Below are 23775 nucleotides of genomic sequence, written 5' to 3'. Positions count from 1 at the left end.
TGTTGCCATCATCGCAGCATCTCAGCTGCTGTGCTGTGTTTTCCTGCTCAATGTTGGCTTTTCAAGACATTATTGTGCAAGTCTTTTCCGGCCTCCCACAAACAGGCGTTGCGTATTGTGTAGCGGCAAATACGACAACAGAAAGCCCAGAGTGTTGCAACGCACCTTGTGTACTTTTCAGATGACTTTGGTCTGCGAAGGAGAGTGAAACTTCAGACATTACATGGCTTGCGTGTGTAATCCAAAGTCAAAGATGATACGCGTCAATCACAGCCATCTATTCTGAATACAAATGCTGCTACCAGTAAATGTGCTTAAAGGACATGTGACATTTGTTGTGACATTTGCGTCTTCCTCATCACTACCATCACCATCACTTCCTTTTTAGTACTTTTGCACAAGTGTGTACAGATATGTGTACCTGTCATCTGTCACTTTTCCAGTTGCAATACGAGACATTATGCTAATTGTAAGATTCCAGTAATAGGACAACACATACAAAACAGTAATTCTCCATGAGTGACATTTAATGAGCATGTTCAGTGCCTTTGTTTCTTCTGTCAACCTCTGCAGACTTCCTCATATGAAATACAATAATTCAAGTAACAATGTAGCAGTGACGTGCGGTGAGGTTCACGGCTGGTGAGTCACTTAATGTGTTAATGTGTGTTTTAAATCTGTTCATACAGGTGGCTCATCAAGAGGATAAAACATGATTAAAATATGCTTTTCATTTATTATTATTATTTTTTGATCGGAAAATTAGTGTTCTTATCTTTTATCTGGAGATGAGTGGTTGGCGCATAGGCCACACAGCTAGGAGACCAGTGTTCAATTCCATCCTCAGCCATCTCTGTGTGGAGTTTGCATGTTCTCCCCGTGCATGCGTGGGTTTTCTCTGGGTACTCCGGTTTCCTCCCACATTCCAAAAACATGCTAGGTTAATTGGTGACTCCAAATTGTCCATAGGTATGAATGTGAGTGTGAATGGTTGTTTGTCTATATTTGCCCTGTGATTGGCTGACGACCAGTCCAGTGTGTACCCCGCCGGAAGACAGCTGGGATAGGCTCCAGCACCCGTGCGACTTCTCGTGAGGATAAGCGGTAAAAAATGAATAAATGAATGAATCTTTTAGCTGTGTATAAAGTACATGCACCCTCCGTTTCCATCTACAGTACTTGTACCTGTCTGATCACCTCATGGGGAGCTTGTGTAATAATAATAATAATAATAATCCTTGACTCCATGACTTGCGCCCTCAGACTATGGTATGCGAGACTTGCCCACAAAGATGAGAAGAAATTAAAATCATGAAATCATTTGGAAATTAATCATTATTATTATTTTTTTTTACATTTTTCTTCACTTGTAAAGTGACTGGTCGCCAGCCAATCTCAGGGCACATATAGACAAACAACCATTCACACTCACACCCACAAACCTATGGACAATTTGGAGTCGCCAATTAACCTAACATGTTTTTGGAATGTGGGAGGAAACCAGAGTCATGCTACTTATGTTTGTGGCTATTGTAACAACAGCCTCGCCGAGACTACTTTTGTGTGTGAGCGCCCCATGCACAGCCATGATAACACCAATCATTTTATTTGTGCCCAACTAATATTTACAACTAATTTTATGCAATTCAATTTGGAATGATGAAAAATATTGATGGCTTCCATAGCATTAGATAAAACCAAGCCAAGATTAACTTTAATGTGCTTGTGCTTTTTATTTTATAATCACAAGGCCCCATTGTGTACAGTAATGTCAGTTAATGGTGTGACTGGGTGTGAATGGTCACGGTTAATGGCTGTGTTTTGCTCTTCCCAGAAGACATTTGTGACAGTAATGCTACGCCCCGCCAGAAATAGACCTCATGTGATACGAATGCTTGCTGCCATGTGAAGCGTTGCTTGTGGCCTCCAGGCGTCTCTCGCTTTCAAAGCAACATTCCTTACGATTTGCTGTCATGCATGTTGGTCCTCGGTTACGGTGATGTACAGTCCCCTCCAAAAATATTGGAACAGTGAGGCCAGTTCCGTTATTTTTGTTGTAAATTGGAAGCGTCTTGCCGACCCCTGCTATTAGTATTAACTTCGCTCTTTGAGCCCCCATTTTTACTGTTTTACTTTTCCAAATATTTAAACTTTCTTGTTAAATAATCTCTGTAAATTATCTTCTGTAATATTATGACTTTATTCCGTGATAATTTGACTTTGTGCCTAAAATATCATCACTTTTCCCTCAAATAATTAAAGTTTGTTTCTCATAACATTACCATTAAAAGAATGGCGCCAACGTGTTAGCTAGCACATCAAATGTCAGCATAATACACAGGCCTGCACAAAACAATGGACGATATTCACCGTCTAATTTGCATATAAATACGATCGCAAACAATCGTTAATAGCCCATTAACTCACCTTTATCGCTAATGCAGACAGACATATGCAGTACAAGAACAAGCTTTCTGACGTGCCCAAATGGCTAGGCTGTGGTCCTACTGAGGACCCCTTAGTTGCCCGCAAGTTGCCTGGTACAAACCCAACATGAAGTGTGCCCTGAACAGTGCCTGTACTAAATATTACATTTACAACGAGGGGATTTACACATTAAATTAATTAATTAATATGCTACTGAAATGACATTCTTTCATCATAAAACAGTATTACGCTATTCTCATACAATTAAGAGGGATGACTTTATTCTTTTTTTTATCCTTGTGTTTTTTTGTTAGAATGTATTTTTAGAACCGTGGGCCACACCCTGGACACTCTTGTACTATTAAAGTAAAGTATTTGACATCTGTCAGTCTAGGATATTGTATTTCCTCAATTAGTGGCCTCCGCTGTCTCGACAACCTTTTCCCAGTGGTGTCACTTGTCACTGAGAGGAAAAACAAATTGATAATAACTGTTGCTCTTCTTTGTGTGTTTACAGTAATTCTCAGAGGTGACGGAGTTTCGCAAAACTCTTGAAAACAAAATGTACCGCAGCAAATTCCTAGAATTCCATGCCGGAGACACAAACACGCGGCAGCCAACACATGGCACGAGTCTGTACATAGTGAAGACTCAATTATGAGAGGAAAGAAGCAAAACACGCACAAGACTCTTTCCATGTTTTAAAGTCACAGAGAGAAAGAATCCTCCGTGTCAGGAAGGGAACGGCAATCACATCATAGCTTTGCATGCAAATTAGGTGGACGTGCAGGTGGAGACAGGAAGTGGATCTAGCCTACATCAGAGTGACTGGACGCTAACAGGAAAGATGAGCTTTGTTTACTGTATGTGCCAGGAAACCACCCTCATGTGGGAACAACATCAACACATCAACAAGGCACAATAATCTCTTATCCTTATTCCCGCAACTTTCTATTAACCCAAGGAATGTTTTTAATATTATAATAGATGTAAATATAGAACCTCCTGAAAGGCCAAACAAGCCTATTTGAATTGAATAATACAGTTCCACTCGTCTTATACAGGTAGCTGTAAAGGTTATTATTTTCATCTTTGCAGAATTGTTGTCATTCAGTCACATTTGACGGCTTTCCAGCATGAAGCGCCTTTTTAAGGTCATGCCACAGCATCTCAATAGGATTGAGAGGCCACTCCAAAGTCTTCATTTTGTTTTTCTTCAGCCATTCAGAAGTGGACTTGCTGGTTTGTTGTGGATCATTGTCCTGCTGCAGAACCCAACTTGGTTTCAGCTTGAGGTCACCAACAGATGGCTGGATATTCTCCATCAGGATATTTTGGTAGACGGCAGAATCCATGGTTCCATTTATCACAGCAAGTCTTCCAGGTCCTGAAGCAGCAAAACAGCCCTAGACCATCACACTACCACCACCATATTTTACTGTTGGTATGATTTTCTTTTTCTGAAATGCACAAATACTTATGAGCCAGATGTAACAGTTCAACTTCTGTTTCGTCAGACCACAGAGTAATTTGCCAAAGGTCTTGGGAATCATGAAGATGTTTTCTGGCAAAATTGAGATTAAACTTAATGTTCTTTTTGTTCAGCAGTGGTGTTGGTTGTGGCCACTTTTACCTAGTGTCTTTCTTATGGTGGAGTCATGAACACTGACCTTAACTGAGGCAAGTGATGCCTGCAATTCTTTGGATGTTGTTGTGGGGTCTCTTGTGGCCTCTTGGATGAGTCGTCCATGCATTCTTATGATAATTTTGGCCACCCCTGGGAAGGTTCACCACAGTTCCATGTTTTCACCATTTGTGGATAATGGCTCTTATTGTGGTTTGCTGGGGTCCCAAAGCTTTAGAAATGGCTTTATAATATTTTACAGACTGAAGTAATGTCAGTTATGTGTTAACTGGAGGGGGGCAATCACTTTTTCACTCTGGGCCATGACGATTTGGATTTTTTCCTCCTTTAATAATTCAAAGTTTAATTTATAAACCGCATTTTGTGTTCAGTTGTGTTGTCGTTGACTAATACTTAAATGACTATAGTTTACTAACCAACTACAATTTTTGTGCATTAGTAATAAAATTGTAGACATACTGTATATTCAAATTAACAAAGTACTTTTGGTATATTTTCTTCCCTAAGCCCTATACACACACTTAAAAAAAGGGAAATATTTTTTGCATACTCCTGCTAACAGTGATCAAAAAATATAACGTCCTTGGCTGAGGTGACCAAAATCTCGTTGCCAGCAGAGCTTTCCCCCCTGAAATTCCACCTGCACACCAAAGAGCTCCACAATATTTTGTAAAAAAACATTTTTCCTTCCTCTTTCTTCCAGTGGTAAGAGTTCCTGCAAACTTCCCGTGTGTGCCCAGCGGGTTTTTACGGGAACCCATGAGTGAGGCTACATTTCTGAGTCAGTGTGGGAAAAACGTGTTTTTTTTAACCAATGAGTTGTCATGCAGTAGACCTCATGTTGGCCACTGAACAAATATATTGACTTTGCACCATGACGAGGCTGCGGATTTACAAAGATTCATTTTAGTGGAGATTCCTTCAACAGCTCATTTTGTTTTGGAAAGTGTTTGCATATTTTGCCTTATTAACGATAACCGCCAATCACCTACTGCTCCCTCCTTATTATCATTTAGGGTGTTTTTACCAAATCACCGTAAAACTTGGTATACACCTTTAGGGGACTGTACCATTTGATCAAGACTTGTTTTAAAACGTGGCTGCCATCAAGTAAAACATCTTTGCAGGAGCACTAGCAGGACTTAGCAACTAATTGCCCATAAGGCACTCACCATTTTTGCATTGATTCTAAAAGTTTGAGTATATTTGTGTGCAGCATGCTAGTGTGTCTTCCAAAACATTTTGGGGACAACACATAGGGGGCGCCAATCATTTCTAATCTCTGTAGGAAGTGACGGTGAAAGTGAAAAGCCAGCATTCTGTAACAACACGAGTGGTAAACCTAGTGTGGTGTGGGTGGTTTGAGGAGTGCAGGGGTGATTCTCCTTTCCAACTTGAGCCAATTTGCTATTACCCTTTTTTCTTCCTTCATTCCATCATCGACTCCCATTCCTTCTCCCAGGGTGGGGGTGAAGTGGGGGAAGCACGGATGCTAAGTACATGCCTCACCGGGATGACACAACAGAGTTTCTGGAAACAAATGAACTGTTACGAGGCTGCGGGCCTTGCTATCCGCCCCACCCCCCATTCCTGGCGGTGGTCTGAATCAGACAACACCTGATTCCTCTGTGGACACAGCTGGCATTTACCAAAAGCCATCAGGAGGCTGTGGCGTCAGTCGGCGAGCTTTTGGGCACCTCCTCCCAGTGCCTGCCCCTCCAACTTCTGTCAGCCTGCTGGAGAATGCCTGGTGGAGTTTGACTGCAGAGATCTAGCTCATTTTTAGGAGCAAAGCTTATGTTGAAAGGGGACCTATTTTATATTGAGTTGTGGACTCCTATCGAGCAGCTACACACAATAACCCGCACAGGAACCTTTCTAGATCTTCCAGATTCTCCACCTCTCTCTGCAGTATTTACATGAACCCAAATGGTCAGTTGAGTTTGTTCCACCCTCGGCCCTCCTCCAGGTATGCCCACCCCGCTACGGTTGGTCACACTCCCAAGCGCTTCAAAAGACCTTTACTGGGTGCAGGCAAGCCGTAGCCCATAGCAGGAAGTCTGGTAAACTCTGTAAAACCGAGCGTTCAGAGCCATCCCAACCTTATTTCAGGGCTCACTTCCAAATACACAAACCTCATTATCAGACACTCTGGCATTGTTTAAAACGTGAATACAACATTTATGGGTCAGAAAAGTGGATAACGAGGCCCCTTTGATTTACAAAATAATGATTCAATTCATCCTTTTAGTGCAGTTTTTAGGCTACAGTCACCCCTTGCTATTATTATTAGTCCAAAACATTGATAGACAACTCCCATATTCATATTCATAGTCATATTCTGGTCACTACTTGTTAGGATGTGACATTGATGAGACATTACCTGTCAGCCCTGGATGAAGGGTCCGACATGACATCATGAAAAAAAGTTCTCCTCACATTCTGCCACATGTGTGGCAGTGGTAACATTTGGCTTCTTACTTTCCCTTAATGCCATGCGATTACATTCAAGGAACTTTCCCAATGCTAACAGTGAGATATTATGTCTTATTATTGCTTATCAATGAATGAATGAATGAATGACTAACTACTATGTTAGGTATACGAGCATAAAGTTGCTAATATAACAATGCAGGTACTTTTAACAACAAAGGGGATGTTTCAGGCAAGACAATGCCCGGCATGATATCAGAGCCAAACGGGTTAAATACTAGAAGGATTACCTGAGGCTCCTGGTGGTGGGAGTAAGCCATGGCTGAGTCAGCAAGGCGGGATCTGATGTGTACAGTATGAGCACCTTCTCACTCATGCTCATAATTGCTAAAGACCACTTTGTCTTTGCATGAAACTGTGAAGTCAACCACAGCTCATTCAGTCACTCCAGACAATCCAACAACACAGTTTTGATGACGTGCACTTTATAGTCTTTATAGTCATAGGGAGCTTAGTCAACATAATCAATCAATCAAATCAATCAAAGCCGAGCTGATGTACTCAGATGAATGTATTGTCTTAAATAGACTTACAATATGTTGAAGCATTAAATAATACAATATAATAATATAATAATATGGTAATGGTAATGGTTTTATTTCATTTGAACATGCATCAGATTACAATTGAGTGCATCACATGTCCAAGTTCACAGTTCACAGTTCCACATGTCCAAAAGGAGTAGGAAGAAGCAAAGCTTATTAAATCCTACCCCTCCATCTGGTACTTTTACAGTCAGTAACTGTTACATTTGTTCACTTCCTGCTTTCCTAATATAGTTTTTTTTATTTTTTATTTTTTGTCACGTACCGAAGTACAAGGTGATATGACCATCCAATGACATAATGGGTACCATAGTAAGTGTCAATATAGTGATATGTATAGCACATCATGACTGGTTCAAGACTCTTCATCCTTGTATTTAGCAAACATCAACTGCTTGTATTGTTTCTTGAATTGGCTCATCGTTGTGCATTGTTTGAGGGTCTTACTCAATCCATTCCATAGTTTGATTCCACATACTGAAATGCTGTGACTTTTTAACGTAGTCCTAGAATATAAGTGTTTCAAATTTAATTCTTCCCTGAGATCATATTTCTCCTCTCTTGTAGAGAAGTATTGGATGACATTTTTAGGTAATTGGTTATTTTTAGCCTTATGCATTATTTTAGCTGTTTGAAGATAAACTATATCAGCAAGTTTAAGTATTTAGAAATAAGGAGTTAGTATGTTCTCTGTAGGCGGCATTATGAATTATCCTTATTACCCTTTTTTGCAGTGCATTTAGCGAGTGAAGATTGCTTTTATAGTTATTACCCCATATTTCCACATTGTAATATACTAATATAATTATATACTCAAAAAAATTAACATATTGTAGGCCTACATTATATAATCAGGTAATTAAAAATTAAAATATTTCATTCAAAGCCTGCATAGTAAGCACTGAAAACCACTTGGCCATATTAATGATACAGCAAGGGCCATAAATGAGCACAATTACTGTATTCTTTACAATGTATAATATGAAAAATGAAGTGAATTGAATTAAATTCATAAATGCCAGGAATAATTATGGCCTACATCTTTGTATTTGTTGTCTGTGAAAAAAACCCAATAAATGTCTCGTATCATGCTGAAAGTGAGATTTGGCGCCCCCTGTGGATAGAGGGGCATTACAGCTTGGTGAGTTTGCCGTTCCAGAGAATTTCTCAGAAGCTGATTACACAAACAGTTTCAGCAAAGACTGAATCATTACCTCACACAATTGACGATAAAGAGGAACTTCTACCTAATTATGAAAATACATCATACCTTTTTTGGATGTGTGGGAAACAAACAGATTTACATGAATAAAAGTGATAAGAGACAGACATGTGAACGAAGTTGAATTAAAAAAAAGTGGAACTCATTCAGATTGATCGAGGGGGAGGAGCAGAGCAGGAATGAAAAAAGAGCAGAAAGAGAGCGAGAGAGAGAGAGAGAGAGAGAGAGAGAGAGAGAGAGAGACAGAAAAAGAAAACAAAAAAAGAGCTTCCTGTCAATCTGCCAGCACAGAGAGGCTTTACTGGAAAGAGGGGGCGGGGCCTCGTCGCTGTAACCCACCAGACGCACACTAAGCACGCCTTTATAAAGACTGCTGTGTGTCACTGAAGGGCGCAGACACTTTAACAACTGCTGCACAAGCGGATACAAAGTAACTGTTTTAAGACATTTTACATTTGAAAAAACATCTCCCAACACAGAGGCAGCGCCTTTTGGAACATTTGGATAAAACTTTTACAAGACTGTTGAGAAGAGGTGAGCATCTTTTTTTTTTGTTTAAACCCTCAATGCAGGTCAAATAGGATTTCACAGTGCATATTGAGTTTATTATTTTTTAGAAGTAGAAATAATGTGTATTTGTTTAGTATGTGTCCTAGAGTGCAGAAGCGAGTCCTGGAAATTGCACAATAATTCGTATTTACTGGAACTGGCCGTGGTGCCTGAGGGCACATTACACAAACAAAAGTACTTACCGGAGTTGCTTACTCATGAATCGGAATGCTTGAGTCAAAGACACCACGATTCATCTTCAAAGTTCAGCTCAATTGTTCTTTAACTTTAGATTTTCATGATGACCCACGAGTAGTTAGAAGTCAGTCTAACTAGTTTTAAAGCACCAGTCAGGGGATTTTTACTCAAGCAATACTAGAAATAGAAAGTGGCTTCTCTTATTAACCTTTTTATTTAAAAATTGAGCTGCCTTGTGAGCATTTGGAAAGTTAAAGTCGCCAGATGAAGGTAGATTCAAGGGTTTTGGTGTAGTAGAGTGCACATTAGAAATAGGAAAGAAATAGGAAAGAGAGTGCAGAAAGTGCTAATACTGGACCTATTTTTGTCAGAATGTAGACCAGGATTAGGGACACAGCACTCCCATATCCGTCCATTAAAGTGCAATGGACACTGTGATGCATTCTAAGGCCAAAAGGCACAATAATAAGCTGATGTGGTTAACCTTGTCCTTTTCTTGCCTCCGAAGGTGTCACCTCACCATCATCTTCCCAGTGTCTTCTTCAGTGGTGCCCGGTGCTCCTCCAGCCTCCAAAACGGCCACAGCGCCATGGTAACTCTCAGCAAGTGCTTCTCCGCAATGAGCAGCAGCCACTTGGACTCTCCTAACATGCGGCTGCCTCAGCGTTACAAGATGTTTGCGTCCAAGGCTCAGTACCAGATGGTTCTGGCCACGTTGCACAAGCTGCAGGAGAGCGGCTTCTACTGGGGCGCCATCACGGGCAAGGAGGCCAATGCCTTGCTGGGTGCCGAGAACACGGGTACCTTCCTCATCCGGGATAGCTCCGACAACCGGCACCTGTTCACCCTAAGCGTCAAGACGGCGTCGGGGACCAAGAACCTGCGTGTCCAGTGCGACGCAGCCTCCTTTTACCTGCAAACAGACCCCAAAAACATTCACCTGGTGCCCCACTTTGACTGCATCCTCAAGCTGGTGCACTACTACATGCCTCAAAGCAAAGGGAACACCCGCAGCGGGAATGTGGACTATATTTACACCGGAGGCGAGAAAGTCCCCTTGGAGCTGGTCAAGCCACTGGCCTGCAGCCTGTCCACCTTGCAGCACCTGTGCAGGAAAACTGTCAACGGACATTTGGACATTTCCTCCAAAAGAGACCAACTTCCTCATCCTTTGAGGGAATTCCTGCAGGACTACGACGCTCCCATTTAATGGTGGTGGGCTGATTTTTGTTGGGAATATCTACCGTCCTTACAAGTCCAGGTCACGTCAGGGTGATCGGAAAGGGGGTGCACTCACTGCACAAAAGGACTGAAAGTCTGAGTGAGGTTCCTGGCGCCCCCCCTCTATTCATGCTGCTATCAAAGTGCTGTGAGGCCCCATGAGTCCAAGCTTCTGAACACGAGCTTTGTTTGTGTTGCTGACGTTTGTCCAGCATCCTGGAATGTTCCTCCCTGTGCATTCTGGGAATTCTACAGGCCTACCAGCAGAGTGGCTGCACCATTCTACCAGCTGTACTGTCTTTTTCTGGAAAAAAAGGGCTGAATCCCGCAAGACGGTAGATTACTTGAGCAAACGGCTATGGCCTCCTTGGGTCCAGAACGGAACCAAAATGTCGTCTAATTATTTTAGGGGAGGACACTGACAGGAACGCCACTTCTTCCCGATGAATGTATTTAAATGAGGCGTCTCTCTCTGTTGACGAGATGTGATCTTATTTGGTTGTCTTTTTTTCCTAGACATCAAACCATGTTTACATTGAAGACAAAGTGACACACGTGTGTTGTCTCGCTCTCTTTTATAAAGATGTACCTTTTGCCAGCCACAGCGCTGACGTCCATGCTTGAACTTTTGAAGAAGTAAACACAACTTTGCACTTATTTATACTTGGATCAACATTTCAGTAATTTATAATAAAGAATGTTATTTTTCTACTGAATCACATTGCGTTTGCTTGTTATTTCGGGGCCTCTTAGGGGATGTGAACAACAATACAGGATACCTATTTTTATCAAACTATTTTAAATGCATACTTTTCAAATTAAAGTAATAAAATATATGTGATTTTAAAAATACATTTTTATTGAAAATCATTAGATTGCACAGTAAGAATACAGTATGGCTATTTAACTAATTAAAAGAATATATGTTATTTTTTGTTATTAAAATGCTTTAACTAGATACTAAAATTAGAAGTCATGACTTTTTTGTATTTATCTTTTAAAATTACACAGTAAGAATAGCTATTGGTTAATTAAAAAAAAGTGTATTTTTAAATATATATTTTTATATTTTATATATTTTTTATATTTTATATATATTTTTTAAATGTTTTAAGTTCATACTTAAAAAAAGTAATTAAATATATACTTTTTAAAATACGTTTTCATATGAAAGTCATTAAAAACTGCACAGTAATAATTAAAAAAGTAAACACACAAAAATAATCATACAAAATGGAAAATTGATGGGTGGATTAAAAGTCATAAGAAAGCTGAAGCTATATTTTGAACATTGTTTTACATTACACTGACATTTATGTAATGTTTTACTCTAAAATGTCAATGATAAGTATTTTTGAGGAATTTTGCCCATCATTCAGAATCCTTACATGGAACATGAACACATACGTATTTATTTCCCTTTTCTGTGTATTATAACACAAGAAAACAAGTTAATATGAGCTAGCTCACAATGTTATCATTGGGATACACCTATGTATTTCTATTATGAAGCCCTCTAAAAAAACCCTCTAACAACATTGCATGGTTTGACACCTACACTGATGATGACATGTAATAGTTGCAGTATCTTGCCATATTTTTATGACTTAAAACACTAGCAAACTTCTTTCCTCTGCGTATTGACACACATACTTATGCTAGTTCCGTCAACAACGAGAGTTGTTACAACACTAACACCTACAATGTCCGCTCTCATTGGGTTGGCTGCGTCTTCCAGCACAAGACGTGTGTTCCAGTCCTTTTTTTTTTTTTTTTAGTTTTTTAAACGCTTTAGCGTTCATGTTCATGTTTCACATAAGGATCATCAATGATGGGTGGGCAAAACTCCCCTCAAAAGTGCAGTTCCCCTTTAAGAAATGCCTGAGAGCAGTCATCAAAAGAGCCACATATGGCTCCTGAGCCACAGGTTCCCTGCTCCTGCCCTAAAGAAATATAGTCATAAATGTGGCTCTAAAATTTCATGTTTTGCTATGTAGTGTGTTTAATAAAATTTATAAATTTTTGTCTGAATAAATGCCCACTGTAGCTATCCAGTGCCCGCATAAAAGAGCTATATACACTGAGAGATCAGAAAGACTGGCTATGATGAAAGTTGAAGTATTCCACTTAGAGGAACAATCTTCTTTCAACAACCTTAAAAAGTCCCCTTTCTCCTTCCATATTGTAGGTGAATCCCACCTTGAAGAGCTTTCCTGGAACACAGGAACAGAGTGCAGGTCATTTCTTCCTGCTTCAAAGTAAATACTGCACCTGCAGACTGCAATAAAGCAGCATGTGCAAAGAGGCAGGCTTCCTCTTGTGTTCCACTTCTCTCCTATTGCATTTCTTTTGCCAGCATGCTCCTGCATGTTCCTGCACAATAAACAGCACACATTTGCTTATATATGACTTAAGCGCCTTATCTTCCCCTCGTTGGTGTTATTTGGAGAGAAAATTCTTGCACTTTTTTTCTCCTATACCGAAGGCTACCTTGTGTTAACCTTGTTGCGTAATATTGATTATGCTAAAGAGTTAAGAGCAAATAAAGTCCTTCACTGATCCCTACTGTTGTATGAACACTGACCCGGAGCAGGGTTCCATTGCACCTTTTGGAGTCTTCCCAAGGATTCTCGAATGTAGAAAATTGCACAAATGGACACAGCATCAATAGAAACAATAGAATGATTTCTCCCAACCAACCAGTGAGGTAATTATACGCAATTTGTTTCGACAAAAGGGAACGTTTATCAAAAAAAAAAATAGTTTTTGAAAGTTGTATTTCATAATTTAATCAGAAGCCCTTCCCTTACTGAGCCCCTCCCTGCCTGTTAACTATATTCTAATGCTAACTAGTTTGCAAGACCAGGATTTACTCCTTGATGAAACATCATTAAGATGACTGATAATAAACATATACAACCACTCAGAGAGCGGCGAGCGAGAGCACATTTACTGCAACCTGCTAGAATGATGGATGAGTGGGAATCCACTGTAACCTCCAGCGCAGTTATGAGAAGGGTGCTCCGGTTCTACCTGCTTCCACAGCACTCCTCTTCCTCTCAGCCAATAGGGCAGCGGTGCGACAGATTTAAGGTGGCTCTGATTTGTGAGCTGTCAGCGGGCAATTGATAAAAAATGTATCATCACCAGAGTGAGTGAATTCTAAGAGTTGCAGCTAAGAAATGTGCATGCTTATGGAGTTCTGTCTGTGCTGTTGATGCTGATTTTTGAATTATTTTGAATTCTTATTATGGTTTTTCTAAAGAAAGCTGAGTGCATCAGGATTAGCATCTGAAGCCATTGACTTCAGCGGAGGACAAAAACCACAGCAGCTTGTTTTGTTTCTTTGGGGAAATTCTCTGGTAGTGGCGTCATGCGAATCGATTGGAACGGATGCCAAAGATCAGTCAACAGTGCAACAATCTGACATTGTCTAGCATTGTTTGCTGTATGGACACGAGTTTACCAAAGAACTCTTTCATAAAACCAGTTCAATTCGTGCTTAGTAATTACTGTTCGGCGGATGATTTATCTGTGGTAGCAATGCTTGTTGCCAATACATTCGATACAGTTGTAAAACACACACCAGCGATGTGCCAAATGTCACCTGCATTTGTTCTTCTTTGGTGAACTGGATGATTAATAAGTAGCAAGGAAGAAACAAGACATATTGGCATTTGTATGAGTTATTATTTGAACTGTTAAACTTGTGGTAGAACCACAACTGGCCACAACTTCCTAGAACCAAATGCCACTCACCACACCTGCTGTGGGATACAATTCGACTTCTTAACCATGACTTGTCACACATCAGAAAAAGTCAGAAGCCTCAGTAGCATGTCAAATAACCATATACACCCCTTACGAACTGGCAGCAATTTCTAATGCTGCCATTCCATTCCTTAACTATGACTAATCAGACATGAGAAAAAGTTGTGTAAGTCAGAAGCCTCAGTAGCATGTCAAAGAACCATATATATCTCTTACGGACTGGCACCTATTTCTAATGCCCCTCACAACACACTGCTATGGGATGCCATTCCACTCCTCAAGCAAGAGTTGTTATACATAAGAAAAGGTTGTGTGAGTCATATGGCTCAAGCGTTTGTGGAAGAACAATGTCCTGGTCACACACTGCTGTGGGATGGCATTCCAATCCTCAACCAAGAGTTGTCACACACCAGAAAAAGTTGTAATTCAGAAGCTTCAGTCGCATGTCAGCAAACCATACACAGCCCTAACAGACAGGCACCAATTTCTAGTGCCGCTCACCACACACTGCTGTGGGATGCCATTCCAATCCTCAGCCAAGATTGTTGGTCAGCAGCCACAATGTGTGTGTGTAAGACCCATACACGGCAACGACAGCTTGGTACCTCCTCCTAAAAATGGCCACACACCGCTGTGGGATGGCATTCCACTCCTCAACCAAGAGTAGTTGCCTTGGTTACTCTGACACACAGCAGCATACTCAAGCTCATCCTGCAGTTGTTCAGCTGGCTTGAGATGAGGTCACTCCATTTTTTCTACTTCTACTTTATTGGTAAACACCACACTGTGGGGGTGTTTGTTGTCATGTCACAGAACAGAGTTTGGGCTTAGTTATAAAGTCTTTAATGTAAGTATGACTTACACCAAAGTATGATAATGTAAGGTAAAAACAAAAATCCTTACAAAATTATACAAAATACAAAAATTAAATGAAGATTATGTTCGTTCGACATGTTGCCATGCTGTTGTTAATTCGGCACCACAGCGAGCCACTATGCGCCAATCACATAATGTTTGGTGGGAACTGGCGCCGGCCCAGTGGACTCCTAGCATCATTGGCGCAACTTGGCTCCCGCCATTACATTCCAGTAGATTCCAATAGGCGGATGGTTTGCGACATTTGGTTCCACTTGGTGGACACTTTGCGCTGATTGCTTGATGCAAGTGGCGCAATGCAAATTTTAAACATTTAAAACTTTTCTTGTTTTCTTTAAAACAAAATTTTTGCCGCCGTTACGGGCCACCACGAGCCAGGTGGGAGGCAGTTTGAGCCACTTGCACGCCACTAGGCACCTTATTGGCGACAGTCGGCACCACAGCAAATTGCATTGCGAACTGGCACCAACTGGCGCCGGCCCAGTGGACTCCGAGCATTACTTTTTGAAAGTTATTTCTGTGCTACACAATGTTCTGCACAAGAACACAACGCCTGTGTGGCATGTCAGCATGATCCCTTTTACCTCACACGCTCCCAGTGACCTCAGCATGTTGAGGTCAGGAGCACTCTTATATGTGTGCGTGTGTATGTGTGCGTGTGTGTGTGTGTGTATATGAGACCAAGAAAGAGCTTCCCGCTCGTCTCTCCACCGGCTCAGCCTGTTTACAATTCCACAACCGCTGGTTGCCATGGAGCCATGTTGTCAATGAGGTCCAGATGCCAGATATCACCGTCAGCCAGCGGCAGTGACTCATCACGGCCCAGCAAGTCCCGCCTTCAACAAAGTAAAGTGTCTTCTCCGGGCACACTCCTCCTGTTCCTCCACATTTTATGTGATTTACAGTTAGCGTTCTGCTTTCCTGCGCAGGACCGCCGGTGACATTAATATTAATATTCATCTGCTTCACTTCCACCGATGCTTAATCTCTACTAAATGCACCACGCAGCTGTTTTCCAGCCGAGGGATGAAAGGTTGAACGTTGCACAAAATTGCAACAAATAGACCTTTGACCCCAGCTACGGACAAACCAATGTGGATCATATATCATCAGTATTGGATTGTTGTAACAATATACAGTCATGTTCAGTATTTATACAATATGTGAGCCAATGGGAGTCAAACCCTCCACATGAAGACAATATCATTGATCCATCTGTGGGGGTCTTACACGCAGAAGGAAATCATTCATCATAATGTCTCATTTTCTAATTCCTGTTGTGAGATCATTTGAAATAATATACTGTATCTCATATTATAGCATCCAGTATATTAGTTAAGATCAGCAACTATTTATTATATGTAGATATCCGTTTGTTGGTGTGTGTAAACATGGTCACCATTCATTATTGGAGCTCCCCGGGAAGAGACTATGGACTTCCACCACGGAGATGTTTTGCGCTTCCGATTACAATGTCAACAAATTGTAAACCAAACATAATTATACTGATTAGGTTGTGTCCTTCTTTACTCTCATGTTTGTTTCCTGGAAAAACGTACATCATTAACAGCAAACTGTCAATTATGTAATGACTTAACCTCTGACCTTAGTTATGCTAGCCATCACTGAAACTGAATAGGCTTCCTACTAGAGTGTGTGTATTAAAAGTGTGGCTTTTGTGTTCTTTTGCACCATTTGCACCTTTGTTGAGATGAGGCCTATGGCAACCGAACTGCACTGCCAGAGAAAAACCACACTGAGGTCATGTGGTCACTCCCACGAGGTAGCTTTACGTCACATTCATCACACTGTTGTTGCGACAGTATGCAGCATGCTGCAAAACACCCCTATAGAGCGCCAAACGGTCACACAGTGTGACTTTTAAGGGACTTGTTGGTTCAGTCGTGTCCTTGATTGCACTCTTGTAGTTGTCACGCAAAAGAAAAATGTCAGCTGAGCAGAAATCCCGACCATGCAGGCGTCGTGCACTTTCGGGAAACACCCGGTGAGTCATCGCTGTAAGAGGAAGGCCTGCAGGCTCTCCCAGAATGAAATGACGCCCGTCTTGGTTTGTGAACGCTTGAATTGTGCAAACAGAGCCGTCATTAGTGCCAGCCACCATGGCAACAAACAGTACATTAACACACATCAGCCGACGAGCAATGAACATTGTAATTATATCATCAAAACGCAGAGCAAAAATAATATTTACTGATTGACTTAATAATGGTATGTAGTATTTATAGAAGATTTACAATGTTTAAATATTGGTGGAGCATCTACTGGTCACACTGTTTGGTAACAGCATCTGATAGGATTTTTGGCATGTTTATTTTATCTGAATACTTGCCAAAAAAAGAGATGAAGCAGGTATGCTTTGGTATGATCCTTTTGCCTAAGAGTAGACATAATATGCAAGCCTATTATAGTTATTTTGTTCCTTTGTCTCTAATATCCTGTCATGCAACATACACTAATAATGTCACGGGTGAGGACACCCAATAGTGGAATACTGGCTCATAAGTGACTGTATGTGGACAATACATTTATTTAAACTAAGAATTCATTATACATAGTTTTGGATATGGTTTGTTATTAGAATTAAAATCTAATTGAATACATTTAATTTTATTTAGGGAAAAATAAAAAAGTAATATTTAAAATTAAAATTAAAATTAAAATTAAAATTAAAATTAAAATTAAAATTAAAATTAAAATTAAAATTAAAATTAAAATTAAAATTAAAATTAAAATTAAAATTAAAATTAAAATTAAAATTGTATTTAATTACATTAAATGTATCTCACTGTTAGCAACTGTCATCAACTTGGCGAAAAAACATTAAAAAAAGGAAAAAAGTCACAAATCATAAATAATAATAAAAAAATCTGCCAATATTATTTTTACTTTTACATATGCATTGTTATTAATGGAAATATGCAGTAATCCCTCGTTTATCCTGGTTAACCGTGATAAGTGAATTTCCACAATGTGGGAGTCTTGTTGAAAATTGAATATTTTCATACAAAGAAAACCTGTTAATGACCTTCTAGATACATGAAATAGCACCCCATAGTCACATTTGCACTGCTATTACCCAATATAGTAGACATAATAAGAGAAGAGTGTTTTACTGCATGTGTTAGGGGGAGCTCAGTGTGTGGCGGACAGGAAGTGATGTAGGGAGTTCAGAGTTGAGTTTTTGCTTGGTGTGTGTTACGGCTGCAGCAGTAGCCCTGTATTAGGAATAAGCATAGGCCACTTTCAACCACAAAACAGCAAGGGGGGCTGGGGGGTCAAAAGCAGCCTAGATCTGAACATTTGAAGAAATATGAAATATGAAATATTGGTAAAGGCATGTTCCCTAAAGCAACAGGAGCTGCTGACATGAAAGAAAAACCACATTAAAAACACCCTCCAACGACACTTCCTTCTTCTGCTGAAACTGAATCAGCGCCAGTTTTCCTCAGAAGTACTGGACCACTTCCATGGGCCCTCCGGGGAGGTCTACTTTGGTTGTGTACTTGGTGGTTAATGACTGCATACTCATCAGATAAGCACCTTTAGGTGGTCGTACTGCACTTTTATAGTACTTTTATAGTATAGTATACTGCTTCCTACTTCCAACACACAGGTTTCCCATTCCCATTCCCATTTGTCATTTTAGTGCTATGAATGCCACCTTATGTACAGTTGTGTTCAAAATTATTCAACCCCCATTGCAGGAAAGGAGTTTTCAGAAATTGAAAAAACATTTAAATCATGTTTAGAATAAAATCTTACAAGGAGTTCTAAAATAACTAAATGCAACAAAAATGACAACAATATTTATTCTAATACAATAACACGTTTTTAACAAACCCTTTTAGTGGTTTGCTCACTGACAAAATTATTCAACAGAGGTTTCAATCAGGTGTTGGAAAACACCTGTAGATGTGGACAGAACCATCAGAAGCAAAAATCCAGCAGATTTAAAACAACTGTGATGCTCAGCTCCTTCTAGACCAGGGGTGGGCAAACTTTTTGACTGGCGGGCCGCATTGATTTAACAAAATTGACGGGGGGGCAGACTCGATATTTTACACGTAACAGTCCAGCTGGAATTATTGTATCTGTAAAAGTGTTATGCAATCTGCTTTATGGGCACTTTGAGATCATTTATTTGATGTAAAGTGCGTCACAGATTTATAATAATAAATTGATTATTATTTTTATTATTATTATTAGTTATTATTATTATTTGTATTATTATATGCTTGTGTCCCTTTTTTCAGGAGCACTTTGTAAGCACTTTTTACATCAAATAACAAAATTATTAAATCTGTAAAAGTGTCATGCAATCTGCTATATGTGCACTTTGAGATCATTTATTTGATGTAAAGTGCGTCATAGATTTATAATAATAAATTGATTATTATTTTTATTATTATTATTAGTTATTATTATTATTTGTATTATTATTATTATATGCCTGTGTCCCTTTTTTCAGGAGCACTTTGTAAATAACAGACCGCATCAAATAACGAAATTATTGTATCTGTAAAAGTGTTATGCAATCTGCTATGTGTGCACTTTAAGATAATTTATTTTATGTAAAGTGGGTTATAAATTTATAATAATAAGAATAAATTTATTATTATTTGATATTATTTGTTATTATTATTTTATATTATTATTTTATTATTATTATTATGATGTTTTCTCCGGGTACTCCGGTTTCCTCCCACATTCCAAAAACATGCTAGGTTAATTGGCCACTCCAAATTGTCCATAGGTATGAATGTGAGTGTGAATGGTTGTTTGTCTATATGTGCCCTGTGATTGGCTGGCCACCAGTCCAGGGTGTACCCCGCCTCTCGCCCGAAGACAGCTGGGATAGGCTCCAGCACCCCCCGCGACCCTCGTGAGGAAAAAGCGGTAGAAAATGAATGAATGAATGAATGAATTATTATGATGTAAAGTGTGTTATAAATTTATAATAAGAAGAATACATTTTGTATTATTTTATATTATCTGTTATTATTATTTTATATTATTATTTGTTATTATTATTATTATTATTATTATTATTATTATTATTATTATTATGTGCCTGTGTCCCTTTTTTCAGGAGCACTTAGTAAACAACAGACCGCATCAAATAACGAAATTATTGTATCTGTAAAAGTGTTATGCTATATGTGCACTTTGAAATAATTTATTTGATGTAAAGTGGGTTATACATTTACAATAATAATAATAATATAATATAAACAGATTGCATCAAATAACGAAATTGATAAAACCATGAAAATGTCGTCTCAAGCCATGATGCCAGCTTGTATGTTGACTTTAAATGAAATACTTTGGAAAGAACGGGCGGGCCGTATTCAAACACTTGGCGGGCCGGATGTGGCCCCCGGGCCGTAGTTTGCCCACCCCTGTTCTAGACAGTCAGTGGTCTTTGCAACATGGTGAAGTACAGGGAATGGTCAAAGAAGTCAAGAGAGAAGGTAATTTCTTTACAGAAGCAAGGACATGGATATTAAAACATAGCAAAGGCATTCAATGTCTCAAAAGACACAATCTGAAGCATTATTTGCAAATTTAAAGCTCAAGAGTGGAAACGTGACCAGGGCACGGTAGAAAGAGGATGCTGTCAGCGACTGCTGTCCGGTACCTGAAGCGAAAAGTGGAGAAAAATCTTTGGGTGACAGCTGAGGAACTACGACAGGACTTATCAGAGGGAGGCACCCAGGTTTTGACCCAGACCATAAGGCGTACACTGCGAGATGAAGGTCTCCATGCTAGAACTCCCAGACACGTCCCCCTGCTGACTCCAAATCACAAGAAGTGTCGACTCCACTATGCCAAACAACACGTAGACAAACCACAAGGGTTTTGGTGGTCTATGGTCTATGGAGCGACAAGACAAAATTGGAACTCTTTGGGCCTACGGATCAACGATATGTTTGGAGGAGGAAGAACGATACCTTTTGAAGAAGAGAACGAGGGTCAGTCATGCTGTGGGGCTGTTTTCCTTCTTCAGGTACAGGAAATCTTTAGTGTGTGCAAGGTTCCATGAATTCAGTTAACTACCTGGGAATCTTGGGTGTAAATGTCATGCAGTCAGTGACAAAACTGAAGCTTGGGAGACGTTGGACCTTCCAAAAGGACAACAATCCCAAAGCATACCTCCAAATCTACTGAAGCTTGGTTGCAGACGAAAGGCTGGGAGATTCTGGAGTGGCCATTGCAATCACCTGACTTAAATCAGATAGAGAATCTCTAGTGGGACTTGAAGAAGTGAGTTGCAGCATGGAAGCCCCAAAATGCCAGTAAACTAGAGGCCTTTGCCCATGAGGAATGGGCTAAGATTCCTCTAGATCGCTGCAAGTGTCATGGTATGTGTCAGGTCTGAAGGACGTTATTATTGCCAAAGGGTGTTTGAGTAAGTATTAAAGACGTATGTGACCAAGGGGTTGAATAATTTAGTCAAAGTGGTAAACACAGAAAGAACATTTGCAAACATTACAAATTTTTTTGTTGTGATTTACGTTGCATTTGCCTAATTTACGAGTCCTTCTTTGATCTGATTATAAACAAGATAAAAATAGAAGGCAAACTTGCCAAAACACATTATTGCAGTGGGGGTTGATTAATTTTGAACACAACTGTATGTTGGAAAGAAGCTAACCACTCGTACACGGTGTGGTCCTCTTAAACTATACCCAAAATGGAAAACATACACTTACATAATTTGTCTAAAAAAAGGCCTTTTTATTAGGGCTGTCAAATTATCATTAATTTTTTATCAAATTAATCAGTTTTAATCATGATTAATCACTATTTGCACCATTTGTGTGAAATATTACCCTTTTTAGTGTATTATGAGCAAAAAATATTTAATGATCAAAAAATCGATGTGCTTAACACTCGTCTCTTTAATAATCATGCAACATTTTGCCATTAAGAGTTAAAGCAATTGTGTGGAATGTACATGTACATTTTGTGTGATTTTCAAACATACTAAATGCAGAGTTATGTTAGTAAGTGATAAGAATATCCACTTACGGTTTTTCTGTTTATGAAGACCACACATACATTCATAATTAAGATTATTGTGATTTTTCCGAGTCTTCATGGATGCATCTCATTGTCGTCTCGTGACGAGAGACGTGTTTTGTGAGTTGGAGATACATACAGTATATGGTGTTGGAATTGGTCAGAATATAGCACTGAAGTCCGTCATAAGAGAGTGATATGGCTTAACATGATGCACATATGTCAAGTATCCTAAAAATGTTAACCAGCAGCAATACAGAAAACACACACTGTGCAAACAATATATATATATAATGCAAGAATTTCCGCGGTATACCGTCCCCACAATTTGAGCAGAAATTGACAAATGATACACAATGGTGGTGATGCGAGACGACCAATGGGGTGGGGGTGCGGGTGGGGGCGTGGGGGTGTTCACAGCTCTCATGCCACATTTTCCTGGTTTCAGTTTTGAGTTGAGTACAGGGCATATAAATAAATAGATAGTATTAGTTTCTAAACAGTATTTCAGTATTCGGAAGGAACGCAAAATATTTCTGGGAAGTCTATCTAGAAGATAGTTGAGAAGCACGGTGGTGTTTGCTACTTAATCCTACATGCAAGAGTCCATTGGCGTGCCGTCGGTCAATTAGGATTCATATTCCAAAGAATTGTGTGGGATGGACTGAGTTCCTTGGAAGGCTGAAATTTGGACTCAAGTGAGCGCAGCGGTTTGATTGTGTCACATTATGGCTGACCATAAAGCGGCCGACTTGTATGTGGCAGCTGTGAGTCACTTCTGCTGGAATAAACAAGTACTGCATTGTAATGAAGTATCTATGTGAGGTAAGTTGGAAGATGATGGTATGATAGAGTATTCTGTGTGAGAGACAGTCATTTCCATGTTAGTGCACTTCCACGTCAGTCAGTGTTTCTCGTTTTCAGAAAACCCTGGACTGGTCTCCAGCCAATCACAGGGCATATATATACAAACAACCATTCACACTCACATTCAAACCTATGGACAATTTGGAGTCGCCAATTAACCTAGCATGTTTTTGGAATGTGGGAGGAAACCGGAGTACCCTTTGTTTGTATATACAGTAACTGTCCCATTTTTTCCAGCATTTACCAAAGAACAAAGTAAAGAAACACAATTGTAATTAATACCTGACACCTGACTTTTACTACTGGATCCTTTATAAATATATATGAACATCTGAAGTAAATTAGAAAGATTTTCAGTAAAAAAAACTTTGAATTCCAACAACATAACATAATGTAAAGTAAGGTAATGTAACATAGCATAACGTAACATAACGAATGTAGTATAGCATAACATAATGTAAAATAGTATAATGTAATATAAGGTAATATAATGTAACATACTAGCATAACGTAACGTAATGTAGCATAGCATAACGTAATGTAACATAGCATAACGTAACGTAATGTAGCGTAGCGTCACATAACATAGCATAGCATAGCATAGCATAGCATAGCATAGCATAGCATAGCATAGCATAGCATAGCATAGCATAGCATAGCATAGCATAGCATAGCATAGCATAGCATAGCATAACATAACATAACACTGACTTGATTGTATAATACAAATAGATTTATAAGAAATCAGAGCTAATTTTCTAGTTTTCCCGTCATGTGGCCTAGCCAAGTGCACTCTCGCTTATAAACGTCACTGTTTCCTTGGGGACATTATTATTATTGTCCTGAAGAATCAGACACAGAGTAGAGGTGATCATTAAACCCCAATTCCATCCGTAATGAGTAATAAAGTACACACA

The 23775-nt window shown here is 39.5% G+C and overlaps 1 protein-coding gene across 1 annotated transcript; it reads left to right on the top strand.

Annotated features, from left to right (window-relative positions):
* Positions 1–8708: 8708 nt before the first annotated feature.
* On the top strand, positions 8709–11009 carry LOC131103190 (suppressor of cytokine signaling 3-like). Its single transcript, XM_058049242.1, has 2 exons — positions 8709–8866; positions 9588–11009. Exon 2 carries the CDS (start codon positions 9669–9671, stop codon positions 10287–10289), a length of 621 nt encoding a protein of 206 aa, XP_057905225.1. The 5' UTR covers positions 8709–8866; positions 9588–9668; the 3' UTR covers positions 10290–11009.
* The last annotated feature ends 12766 nt before the right edge of the window (positions 11010–23775 follow it).

Source organism: Doryrhamphus excisus, chromosome 15 (genome assembly GCF_030265055.1).
Source record: "Doryrhamphus excisus isolate RoL2022-K1 chromosome 15, RoL_Dexc_1.0, whole genome shotgun sequence".
In the NCBI taxonomy this organism is placed as follows: Eukaryota; Metazoa; Chordata; class Actinopteri; order Syngnathiformes; family Syngnathidae; genus Doryrhamphus; species Doryrhamphus excisus.
The sequence above is the reverse complement of the archived record's forward strand: the minus strand, read 5'-3'. Positions and strand labels throughout refer to the sequence as shown.

What these genes read in the sequence shown, in the direction of transcription:
- LOC131103190 (XM_058049242.1), top strand. Translation starts at nt 9,669, where the DNA reads ATGGTAACTCTCAGCAAGTGCTTCTCCGCAATGAGCAGCAGCCACTTG.